At 45.9% G+C, this 12,475-nt stretch overlaps 1 protein-coding gene across 1 annotated transcript; it reads left to right on the top strand.

Annotated features, from left to right (window-relative positions):
- The first annotated feature begins 2,620 nt into the window (after positions 1–2,620).
- Positions 2,621–9,147, top strand: LOC124703463 (probable beta-D-xylosidase 7). The gene is made up of 5 exons (XM_047235676.1): positions 2,621–3,145; positions 5,539–5,820; positions 5,911–6,080; positions 6,178–6,275; positions 7,635–9,147. The coding sequence occupies exons 1-5, from the start codon at positions 2,717–2,719 to the stop codon at positions 8,990–8,992; spliced, it is 2,337 nt and encodes a 778-aa protein (XP_047091632.1). The 5' UTR covers positions 2,621–2,716; the 3' UTR covers positions 8,993–9,147.
- Positions 9,148–12,475: the final 3,328 nt, after the last annotated feature.

The raw sequence follows: 12,475 nt of genomic DNA, 5'->3' as shown, positions 1-12,475 counted from the left end.
CGGCGGGAACGACCAAAAAGTCCATCGGCAAGCCAGCGGCGGTGGGCAAGCCACCTGTAGCGCCGGTGTTCAGTGGCATGCGGTCAGGGAAGCCGACGGCGGCGTTGCAAGCTCTCACTGAGTCGGTGGCGGAGAAGAGGAAAAGGAAGGCCACGTCGGCATCGACCTCGGCGCGTATGCACAAGGCCAAGGATTCCTCGACGACCACAGTTTCTCTCTCGCCCGGTGATGCCCGTCCACGAGTGGTCGCTAGCGACGTGCTCGACGAAATGACCTAGAGTCAAGCAAGTACCACCAAGATTGGGGCGGCTGAATTCATGTCTCAATTGGATTCTTCACACACCCAAGTCCTCGGTGAGCTGAACTTCGGCTGTTGGTGATAATACGCCGCAGAGGATGAAGAAGCCGAAGAAGAGGTGACCAAGGTGGCGGCAACAAAGGAGAAGGGCAATAAGCCAAACAAGAGATTTGGCAACTATAGTGAAGAAGAAGATGTTGCATTGTGCCATGCTTGGATGAACGTTTCGCTTGATGCATCGGTTGGCGCCAATCAATGCAAGGACAAGTTTTGTCAAAGAATTGAAGAGCACTACCACAATGTTGCCAAGATACCGTCCTACCGCATCAAAGGCTCTCTTAGTCATCGTTGGGGTGTAATACTTGATTGTTGCAATCGGTGGTCCGACGCCATAGAGACGGTGAATAAATCACCACCAAGTGATGTGCCAATCACCCAATATATGCCATTGCAACAAGAAGTGTACAAGCATCGCCATGATAAGGGTTGCCACAAAGCTTTTACACTGTTTCATTTCTACAAGGAACTAGAGGGCAATGAGAAGTGGCCAAGAAGAAACTATGAGACTACACCCAAGAGGTCAAGAATCACCACGGCCATTGATGTCGATGATGATGACGACGAAGAAGACCTCAACAATAGACCGGAAGGTGGAGTGATAGCAAAGGAGAAGAAAAAGAGGTAAGGTGCGGCCGCATACAAAGATGAGTTAAATGTTATCATTGAGACCAAGAAGGCATTGGCGGCCGAACGCAAAGAGGAGAAGGAGGCAAGGTGGAGGGAGCTCAAATCTCTTGAGGATGAGAAGTGGTGATCCAAGTTGGCGGTGGAGCAAAGAAGGATATCACTAGATGAAGAAAGAATGACCAAGAAAAAGATGCTAGAAAAGCAAAGGCTTGCACTTGAGGAGCAGAAGTTGGCGAATGAGAGGGAGGATGCCGACCACACCATCATGTTCATGGACCCTAGCTCAATGGATGACAAAGCTAGGGCAAAATGGGAGATCACTCGGGCAAAGATCTTGGCCCAAGAGAGTGGTGGTGGTGGTGTTTAAGCTCGTCGAGGAGGTGGTGCCCGAAGAAGAAGATGCCGAGGTGGTGGTGGGGTCCACAATCTAGAGATGCTCTAAGAAAGCGTATATCAGGAGAGCCTCGGCCATTTTCTCGGCCATTTTCAGTCTAGTATACCCGATATCTAGGGGCCCGAACTTTTTCAGACATGTATACATGGAAACCCATACAGACGAACCTTAGTGGTGGTCGGCTGTGTTTTCCCAACACATTCCGGTAGCTTTGTCCAGTTAGTTAGTTACATATAAAGCGCCGAATGCGTTTTGTCGAAGGAAGCAACTGCAGGCATGCCATGCCGTAGCACTGCTGTACTGTTTTATTTTCAAGTTCAATGGATGAATCGGTTGTTAGTGACACCTAACGAACTAGCCGCGCAATCAATTATTGGCATCTTCAAGTTGATTCTGCGGCCCCTCCACTGCACTAAATCATCATTCTATCCATAGAACAAAGCTAGCGGAGATCATAGAAGAAATCGATCGGTCTAGAGAGAAAGATTAGCCGATATAGCCTCATCTGATTATATATGTCCTTACGGGTGTGGATGATGCTGATACGTGTGACACGCACGGCGCTGTTCATCAGAGTGCAACCTCTCTTTCTTGGTTAGTTAAGCTGGTCTCTGAATGCTGCAACCTTACTCCTGGTGACCTTTATGCCTGTGCTCTGAATCATTTCCCTCAAAAGACGTAGGCATGATCGAAAAGGGATATAATCCTAAAAGTCTATCGTCCACTCGGGAAAGATCCTATGCTACTGATTGAAACCTCTGGCGTCTCCTCTTGTCTGCACTCTTATCCTCTGGTGGTTATAGTGGATTTCAGGACATGAGAGGCTACCTGCAGCCAAGGCCGGATAACACTGTCGACGTGTGCGTGGCCCCTCTTCACATGCTACCGTCGTCTCTGCTTGCGTGAAAAGAATGTGGCAACGGCGCCTCATCGCATCGAAAGAAACCTGCACCACCGCCGTTGCATCGAAACGAAACGGTTTTCACAAAGTCTGGCATTGTTGGATTCACATTTGGAGTTGGAGGTTGGTTTTAAAAGTAATATTTTTTGAACAGAAGTTGAAGCCAATTTTTCAACCCGTGTCAAATAAAAAGGAGCTGTGTAAAGAAACTAAGCAGGGTGGGAAATGGTGACAACTTCAACTCTAGGGCGTTGATCCTTAGAAATGCATCAAAAGAAACTACTTCCCAACTATCATCAACATAGCAGGCCATCAAAAGGGACGTGGCGCAACATCATTAGCCAGGAACGTCTATTTAAGGAACCGCCCTTAACCCCATGGATGCTCACGTCCCTTCCCTCATGTACGTTTGTACATCGTCCTTCTAAAACTCGCCATGGGCGCCTTCTCCTCGCACAACGTTGGCATTGGCATGGCTCTACAGCCTCTACTCATAATGCTGCTGACTATACCTTCCTTGCTGCGAACGGCGGTCGCTGGCAACCCGCCGTTCTCATGCGGCCCGGGGGCGACAACGAAGGCGTACGCGTTCTGCGACTCGCGGCTGCCACTGGAGCGGCGCGCGGCGGACCTGGTGGCGCGGCTAACGCTGGCGGAGAAGGTGTCGCAGCTGGGCGACGAGGCGGCGGGGGTGCCGCGGCTAGGCGTGCCGCCGTACAAGTGGTGGTCGGAGGGGCTGCACGGCGTCTCTTTCTGGGGCCACGGCATGCACTTCGACGGCGTCGTCAGCCGCATCACCAGCTTCCCGCAGGTGCTGCTCACCGCCGCCTCCTTCGACGACGACCTATGGTACCGTATCGGGCAGGTATATATGCAACGTATTTATTCACGTAATGTAATATTTTCGTACGTACGGGCGCCGTTGGCGGGTAGCATGCACGTACGCTTAGCTACTTTGAAACTGTCCATGCATATATACGGTCCTGTACGCTTAACTAACTTGAAATTGCACGTGCATATACGGTCCGTATGCTGGCTCCTTGATGTTTCGTTGAGTTCGGTGCATAATGTACGTGGTTAACGGAATACATTTTCAACAATATTATGATAAGTTTATAAAGTGAATATTTGTAGGGCCAAACTAGAGGTAAAATTTTCTTCCTTCATTTTCTACACCTTTCGCACTGTGAAAATGAAGTATATATCTATGTAGAATATAATATTTGGTAATTTGTGTAGTGCTATGGAAAGGCAGCGTAAACCAATTAAGTTAAAGATCATTTTTTTTAAAGAATAGAGACTTAGAGCTCATTCAACTTAAGAATCATCGGATATAAATTCTGATTTGTGCCTCCATGAGTTGCAACTCAGATATGATATATTTTGTTGCAAGTGAGAATGGAACTGAGATTGTTTAATTTCAAGTGATGTTGCAATTATGATTTTGTAGTTTCAGGAAAGGTTGCAACTGTGGAACAATAATTCACATAGTACAAAATTATAGGGATGACATCACTTGAGCTCATCGAAGTTAGCCACTCCAAAAATAGTTGTAAAATTCTTGTGAAACTAGCTAGATAAGGCATAATCTTGGAAAGGCTAATATTTACCATAATTTAGTGCATACCTTAGTGAGTCCTACAACAACAAAAACGTAGTATTCATATGGTTTTAAATAATTGTCACATGTTCAATGAATCTAGGCATATTTTGGTCTACATTTTTCCTAAATTTGGATAAGTATTTAGGATCGGAGGGTGTAGTAACTATTGAAGAAAGTTTAAAATAAACAAAATTATACATGAACGTTAAATATAAATATAATGCTTAGTCCCTTTCCATTAGTTCGGACTTTTGGGATAGTTGGCTAGTTTATCAATGTTATATGGTATCATAGCCAAGCGGCCTCAAGTGATAGACTCTGCTCATATAGTATTAAAAGAAAATAAAAAAATATTCCCCTGAACCGAATCCATGCTAAGAACTAAAATAGCCTAGATGTGAGGCGAAGTGTTGATTATAAATATAATCCGTGGCCTCTTTCTATCATCAGTTCAGACTTTTGAGACAGTTGGCTAGTGCATCAATCATATAATAACGATGCAATATGGATAAAAGTCTATGTAAGGATCAAATCAAACTAAAATCATCGATGCATAACAGCTCAAATTACATGAGAGAGTCGATTGTCCCGTGCATATGGTTGCCGTTGGATTCATACTGTTTTCTTCTTCATGATTCATTCTGGCGAGTATGATTAAGTTTCATTATTTTTGGAAATCTGAGACGTATTAGTCTACAACGAAACATAGTGATTTCGCAGAGGACAAAGTCATTTCTCCAGGTTACATGCACGAACTGCACTATATGAAAAGGCTCCTTAGCAAATTGTGCAATAACTTGATTGGTTAAGAAACCAAGAATGGCGCATAGCGGGTCCTCATACATCAGATCACTACCTATCGGTCGGTAGGAAAATCAATGAGCGAACATGTAGGTCTATATGTCCAGCTAGCCTTTTGTGCATAACCAACAACACTACGTTCATTCGTCTGCCGGAGCCTGTGGCTATGCTATACCTTCCGTATCTTGAACAGACTGTGTGTCCATGCTGGTAACGTGACTTGCCTTGGGCCTGCTCCAATATTTATTGACAATAATGCAACTACCAAATCTCAGTACAGATCTATCAAATGTCTTATTGTTTATGATGTTTAACTGTAGATGTCGTCAGCGCCTAACTTATAAATTCTGGATGAAATTCCTTGCATTTTATTGTGAAGATATTTAAAATTTTGAAAGTCTTTACAATGGTAATGGTGTTGTGCTTCAGAAATGGCAGTGCGTGTGGTAGTATTATTACCTCTATACTAAAAATGGGACTGAAAGAAGATGTACTAACCATGCATTTGCTACATAATCATTGTCCTAGTTACCAAATGATCATACAGATGGTGCATTCACGCCACACGTGCCCGTCTTGTTCAGTCGTCACTGTGTGCAGTGGGCCTATATTTGAAAATTGAAAGAAACTATACAACCCCGTTTAATTGGTAGGTACTTTTGTACTGCAAAACTGATCAACTTAGCAGGGCACTGAATGCCCTCTCGTATTTGGACCCATCAGCTGGTAGACCTGTGTTTACCTCACTATCTAGAGTCCAAATTGTCTGTCATGTGCAACAATATTGCTGTCGAATGCCCAAATTGTCTTATCATATGGTGATTATTACTGATGCTTGCTTGTTTATCATGTAGGCGATCGGAACAGAGGCCAGGGCGTTGTACAACCTCGGCCAGGCAGAGGGACTCACCATCTGGTCTCCCAACGTGAACATCTATCGCGATCCCCGGTGGGGCCGTGGCCAAGAGACCCCCGGCGAGGACCCCACCACGGCCAGTAAGTATGCGGTGGCTTTCGTCAAAGGCTTGCAGGGCACCTCGGCGACGACTCTGCAGACTTCAGCGTGCTGCAAGCATGCATCGGCATACGATCTAGAGAACTGGAATGGCGTTGTACGGTACAACTTCAATGCAAAGGTGAGTCTACTGAAACAGTCCTTGTAGAAAGAAAAAGAAGGAGCCATGATCTAATCGATCGTGCCTGACTTTCGATCGGCATTTGGTCAGGTAACACCCCAGGACATGGAGGATACGTTCAACCCTCCGTTCAAGAGCTGTGTGGTGGAAGGGAAGGCGACGTGCGTCATGTGCGCTTACACCACCATCAACGGCGTCCCTGCCTGCGCCAACTCTGACCTCATCACTAAAACCTTCAAGGGAGAATGGGGATTAAATGGGTAGGAAGGATATAGTCATGTAGATAGTGGAGTGCTACATAGAATTTAATTGAGCTTCAAGTTGGTTTATCATTGAGTTGTGCCTTCACTTATGCAGGTACGTCTCTTCTGACTGTGATGCGGTTGCACTAATGCGTGATGCCCAACGTTATAGCCCCACGCCAGAGGATACTGTCGCTGCTGCGCTCAAGGCTGGTACGTATCCTTCACCACCTGTTCATTTTTTGAGACTAGGATTGTAATTAGTGATAGCACGAGAAAACCTGTCATTGATTGACTTCATAAACTATCTAAAACCCTTACTTACTGCAACACATGGAAGCCCAATTAAATTCCCTTGAACAGGATAAACTAACTAAATGAACAGGATAAACTAACTAAGAGTTCCCTTGATAACATGGATATCGCATTTCAAGCAACACATTACTTACTGCAAAATGCATTAGAGCATGTACAATGGTCTAGACAACTACCGTATGTACCATGCATATCTCCACGTTAGATGCAGACTCTAATGTAGACAATTTGTACAGTAAGGCTCTCTGTTTAGGTGTCTGAACAAGAAACCGTCGATTGCATGAACAAGAAATTGCACCAAACAAATTTGCAATCTAAAAACGATATAAAACATGGCACATTGGTATGATTCATCTTTTCACTGCCACTGCTGCCATCCATACATTACCAACGCGACTCTGTCCTGCAGTAGAAGGTGCTGGTCTGTGCTGGCCTTGTCGTAGCTGGCGGTGACACAACACTGAGGTGCACATGGCCGTGGTCATAGCCCCTCAATGCGTGATCTGTGTGTTGTAGTACCTGACCGGTCTCGATGCCTACGTGCCAAACAAAATCAAACGTGGCACTTGATACAGACGGCTGAGGTGGACGATTGTACATGCCCTTACCAAGAAATACTCGCACTCTGTTCCAAAAACAAGCAAATAGAAGGCCTATTATATTTAGTCAAAAGTCAACATCTTATTAATTCGACCAATTTTTTAGATGAAATTATGAACATCTACAATACCAAATCAATATAAAAGAACCCAACATAGTATATATTTATATCGAGTATTTGTTCAATGTTGCATTTACATTTTTTCTTCTATAAAACTCTTTAAACTTACAAAATGTTGATTTTTGATTAAAATCTATAAGCCTTTTTTTAATGGAAGTACTTGTATTTTTAGTGCCCCAAGAATTTCTGTTAAGACTTATACTTATTGTCAAAGTTCATGCACTAACCAACTATTTCAAAACACCGATCTGTTGAAAAGAGTTAGGCAATCTACTTATAAAATAAATTTATAGAATAAATTGTGAAAACTAGGACTTGATCTCAAGACCTTGGCTCTGATACCATGTCAAGTTTCATGCGCTAACCAACTATTTCAAAAGACCAATCTTTTAGAAAAAGCTAAGCAATCTTCTTATATAATTTAACACTTATACGATTTAATACTTACTGAGATGCAGTAAACACGTACTGTTTAGAACTACACAATGCCAATTTGTTTGGATAAAAAGATAACGAAAGTTGCAACTTGATTTCAGGGCTAGACTTGAACTGCGGGAACTACACGCAGGTGCACGGCATGGCCGCGCTCCAGCGGGGAAAGATGACGGAGCAGGACGTGGATAAGGCCCTCAAGAACCTCTTCGCTGTCAGGATGCGGCTCGGACACTTCGACGGTGACCCCAGGAATAACGCATTGTACGGGAGCCTTGGCGCCAAGGACGTGTGCTCTCGTGCACACAAGGACCTCGCCCTCGAGGCGGCGCAGAATGGCATCGTCCTGCTCAAGAACGACGCGAGCATCCTCCCCCTTGACCGGTTGGCGGTCGAATCCGTCGCCGTCATTGGTCCCAACGCCGACGATCCTGCTGCGCTCAACGGCAACTACTTCGGCCCTCCGTGCGAAACCACGACGCCTCGCCAGGGATTGCAGCGGTACGTGAAGGACATCAGATTCCACGCCGGGTGCAACTCGGCGGCGTGCGACTTTGCGGCGACAGACCAGGCGGTCAGGATAGCGGGCTCGTCGGACTACGTGATCCTGTTCATGGGGCTGAGCCAGAAGCAGGAGCAGGAAGGGCTCGACAGGACAAGCCTTCTCCTCCCCGGAAAGCAGCAGAGCCTCATAACCGCCATCGCCATAGCTGCGAAGCGGCCAGTGATACTGGTGATCCTGTCCGGCGGCCCGGTTGACGTAACATTCGCCAAATCAAACCCGAAGATCGGTGCAATCCTTTGGGCCGGCTACCCTGGTCAGGCCGGCGGGCTTGCTATCGCCAACATCCTCTTCGGAGACCACAACCCCAGCGGCAGGCTGCCGGTGACCTGGTACCCTGAGGAGTTCACCAAGGTGCCCATGACGGACATGCGGATGCGCGCCGACCCGGCGACCGGCTACCCCGGCCGGAGCTACCGCTTCTACAAGGGCAAGACCGTCTACAAGTTCGGTTATGGCCTTAGCTACTCCCATTTCTCTCGCCGACTAGTAGTCTCAGGAACCAGCAAACAAACACCAATCACGAATCTACTCTCCGGGCTGACGGTGAAGCCAACTGCAAAAGGCGGCGCAAGCTACGATGTCGAGGAGCTTGGCGTTGACGGGTGCGAACAGCTCAAGTTCCCAGCAATGGTCGAGGTGCAGAACCACGGCCCCCTAGATGGAAAGCACTCAGTGCTAATGTTCCTTCGGTGGCCCAACGTCACGGGTGGGCGTCCGGTGAGTCAGCTGGTTGGGTTCCGAAGCCAGCATCTCAAGGCCGGTGAGAAGGCCAGCCTGAGGTTTGATGTCAGCCCATGCGAGCACTTCAGTACGGCGGGAGAGGACGGCAGGAAGGTGATCGATACAGAGTCACATTCCCTTATGGTTGACAAGGACGAGAGCGAGATCAGTCTATAGGCGTAAATTGATATGATCTGCACGGGTTAAAGGTCCATGCAACGACAATACTTATGATTTGTTACACAATTTAAGCTTAACTTATGGTAATTCTTTATGTTGCCTTAAAATTAGCATTGTTCATGCAATAAGAACGTTTATTATCATCTTTGTCACGCAAGCAGGCTTAACTTTGTTTGGAGTTCTGATGGAAAAGCTGGTGTAATCGCAGCCAGTGTGTTCCCTTATGCTCTACGCAAGCCCGGTCCTGAGGTTTTGGGGGCCCTGGGCAAAAAATTAGAAAATGTGGCCCCTTGAAACATCTATTATCTATGGATGCAAATTTACTGAAAATCATGGTTAATTAGTTGAGTTCAATTAACTATATTTTTTTATGATTGAGGTGTTTCTCTTGACAGAACAATCCATGGACAAAATAAAATTATGCGCATCATTTTCTTGAGGTACCTCAAATCCTTTTTTTTTTCTCAAGCAAGGGGCATTGCTCTTAAAATCCTCCGGTGGATTGAATCTAGATCTAAGCATCTTTCTCCGGCATACTGCTCCACTGCAACTATTTGTATAAATTTGTTTATTAGTCTACACTAGTTTCTTTCATTCCACTCGATGTTCCTATTTTCCTTTTGTATCTTATAACTTGAATTTTCGGGAAAAGGGTCGCCATAAGAACTTCGTCCCAACACTAAAGGAATAGCGCGATACGTCGAGGGCCTTTTATACGCCGACGGCCAAAAGTCGGGGCCCTCGGCGTATGGCCTGGCCTGGCCAGCCTCCCCATTCCCCTCGGCGTAGCGAGGTCTACGCCGAGGGCAGCCCTCGGCATATCTTTGGCCCTAGGCGTAGACAGGGCTACGCCGACGGCCACCCTCGGCGTAGACTATTTTTCAAATTTGTCTAATTTTGCAAAAATCATAACTAATTCATATGATGTCAGAAATATGCGTATAAGGTATCAAAATTTTAAGAAGTGAGTCTAGCTCACTTGGTTAGGGAAGTGGATGTACAACCCAGCCACCCAGGTTCAAGTTTCCAGACACGCGAATTTGGGTTCTTATTATTTAAAAATAAAATCACTGTAGGGGTTTCCCCCACCGTATTCCTTTCAAAAAAAGGTATCAAAATGTTCATAAAAACATCCTCTATCCGTTTATGCCAAAATCATGCATATTTGAATCATGTATAGTACCATGTTAACATATTAACAATTCAAACACTTTCTTATATGTCCTCGGGTTCACGTTTTGGCCAGATGGCAATTTAAACAAAGTTAGAAAATCCCGCGGAGCCGCATGGCGTTATTTTATGTGTCCTAATAACCACTCCAAAAGACGAAATTGGAATACGAGAATTATTTTGGAAAACCCTTCACGAACAGGGCTATCAAGTCCGGAGTTCTATGGCTTTTAGGGGAAATAAGTAGGAAACGTCCCGTGACACCGCATAGTTTATTGGAAGGAGGCCATATTTTGCACGTGTGTGGTCCCTGGGATGGGAAGCAAGGCCCCGGGAGCGGATTTCCAATCCGACCCATGGGCGATGGTTTTTTCATTTTCGGGGTGCCAAAACGGGGTTTTTTTTTTTGTGAAGCAGCTACATGGGGCGCATTTTAGTATTGTGTGAGACCCCCGCGTAGTGGTAGGACACTGCCTTCGCACCACATATCACATGTCATATGTGCATGCTAGCTATCTGGGAATCCATGCGGCTTCCTGCGGTGTCCCGCCGAATCCGCTGGAAAGTGACCGGATTTGAACTAGGGCTACACTTTCCGTCGCTCAATAAATTTCGGAAAAATGTTTTTAGCTCTACGAGACATCACTTTATGTGCTAAATTTTTTCCGTTTAGCGCAATGGTGAACGGGTGCACCAGCGCGCCCGGTACGGCCATACCGTATCTCCGTGGGGGCTCGTTTTGGCCAGATGGTAACTTAAACGAAGTCAGAAAATCCCGCGGAGCCGCATGACGTCATTTTATGTGTCCTAGTAACCACTCCAAAAGTTGGAATTGGGATACGACAATTATTTTGGAAAACCCTTAACAAACAGAGCTATCACGTCCGGAGTTCAATGGCTTTTAGGGCAAAATGAGTTGGAAACGGCCTATGACACCGCATAGTTTGTCGGACCAAGGCCATATTTGGCACGTGTGTGGTCCCTTGGATGGGAAGAAATGCCCCGAGAGCGGATTTCCAATCCGACCCATGGGCGATGGTTTTTTTCATTTTCGAGGTGCAAAAACGGGTTTTTTGTGAAACAGCTACATGGGACGCATTTTAGTATTGCGCGAGACCTCCGCGTAGTGGTAGGACACCACCTTCGCACCACATATGGCATGCCATATGTGCGTGCTAGCTATCTGGAAATCCATGTGGCTTCCTCCGGTGTCCCGCCGAATCCGTTGGAAACTGACCAGATTTGAACTAGGGGTATGATGGCGTGTATTTCACACGTTCGTTGGGCAACCCCAAGAGGAAGGTATGATGCGCACAGCAGCAAGTTTTCCCTCAGAAAGAAACCAAGGTTTATCGAACCAGGAGGAGCCAAGAAGCACGTTGAAGGTTGATGGCGGCGGGATGTAGTGCGGCGCAACACCAGGGATTCCGGCGCCAACGTGGAACCTGCACAACACAACCAAAGTACTTTGCCCCAACGAAACAAGTGAGGTTGTCAATCTCACCGGCTTGCTGTAACAAAGGATTAACCGTATTGTGTGGAAGATGATTGTTTGCAGAGAAAACAAGTAAAACAAGTATTGCAGCAGATTTGTATTTCAAGTATTAAAGAATGGACCGGGGTCCACAGTTCACTAGAGGTGTCTCTCCCATAAGATGAAAGCATGTTGGGTGAACAAATTACAGTCGGGCAATTGACAAATAGAGAGGGCATAACAATGCACATACATGTCATGATAAGTACAGTGAGATTTAATTGGGCATTACGACAAAGTACATAGACCGCCATCCAACTGCATCTATGCCTAAAAAGTCCACCTTCGAGTTATCGTCCGAACCCCTTCCAAGCATTAAGTTGCAAAGCAACAGTACAATTGCATTAAGTATGGTGCGTAATGTAATCAACAACTACATCCTCGGACATAGCGCCAATGTTTTATCCCTAGTGGCAACATCACAACACAACCTTAGAACTTTCTGTCATCGTCCTGGTGTCAATGCAGGCATGAACCCACTATCGAGCATAAATACTCCCTCTTGGAGTTAAGAGCAAAAACTTGGCCGCAGCCTCTACTAATAACGGAGAGCATGCAAGATCATAAACAACACATATGTAATAACTTGATAATTAACATAACATGGTATTCTCTATCCATCGGATCCCGACAAACACAACATAGAGTATTACAGATAGATGATCTTGATCATGTTAGGCAGCTCACAAGATCCAACAATGAAGCACAATGAGGAGAAGACAACCATCTAGCTACCGCTATGGACCCATAGTCCAGGGGTGAACTACTCACTCATC

The sequence above is a fragment of the Lolium rigidum genome, chromosome 3 (assembly GCF_022539505.1).
Source record: "Lolium rigidum isolate FL_2022 chromosome 3, APGP_CSIRO_Lrig_0.1, whole genome shotgun sequence".
NCBI classification, from domain to species: domain Eukaryota; kingdom Viridiplantae; phylum Streptophyta; class Magnoliopsida; order Poales; family Poaceae; genus Lolium; species Lolium rigidum.
This window is presented reverse-complemented; position numbering and strand designations above follow the sequence as displayed.

Bases quoted from the DNA above. Each gene is read 5' to 3' on its own strand.
- LOC124703463 (XM_047235676.1), top strand. From the start codon at position 2,717: ATGGGCGCCTTCTCCTCGCACAACGTTGGCATTGGCATGGCTCTACAG. The intron at 6,081-6,177 runs GTAGGAAGGATA...TCACTTATGCAG, and splicing joins GGAGAATGGGGATTAAATGG to GTACGTCTCTTCTGACTGTG. The intron at 6,276-7,634 runs GTACGTATCCTT...ACTTGATTTCAG, and splicing joins CGCTGCTGCGCTCAAGGCTG to GGCTAGACTTGAACTGCGGG.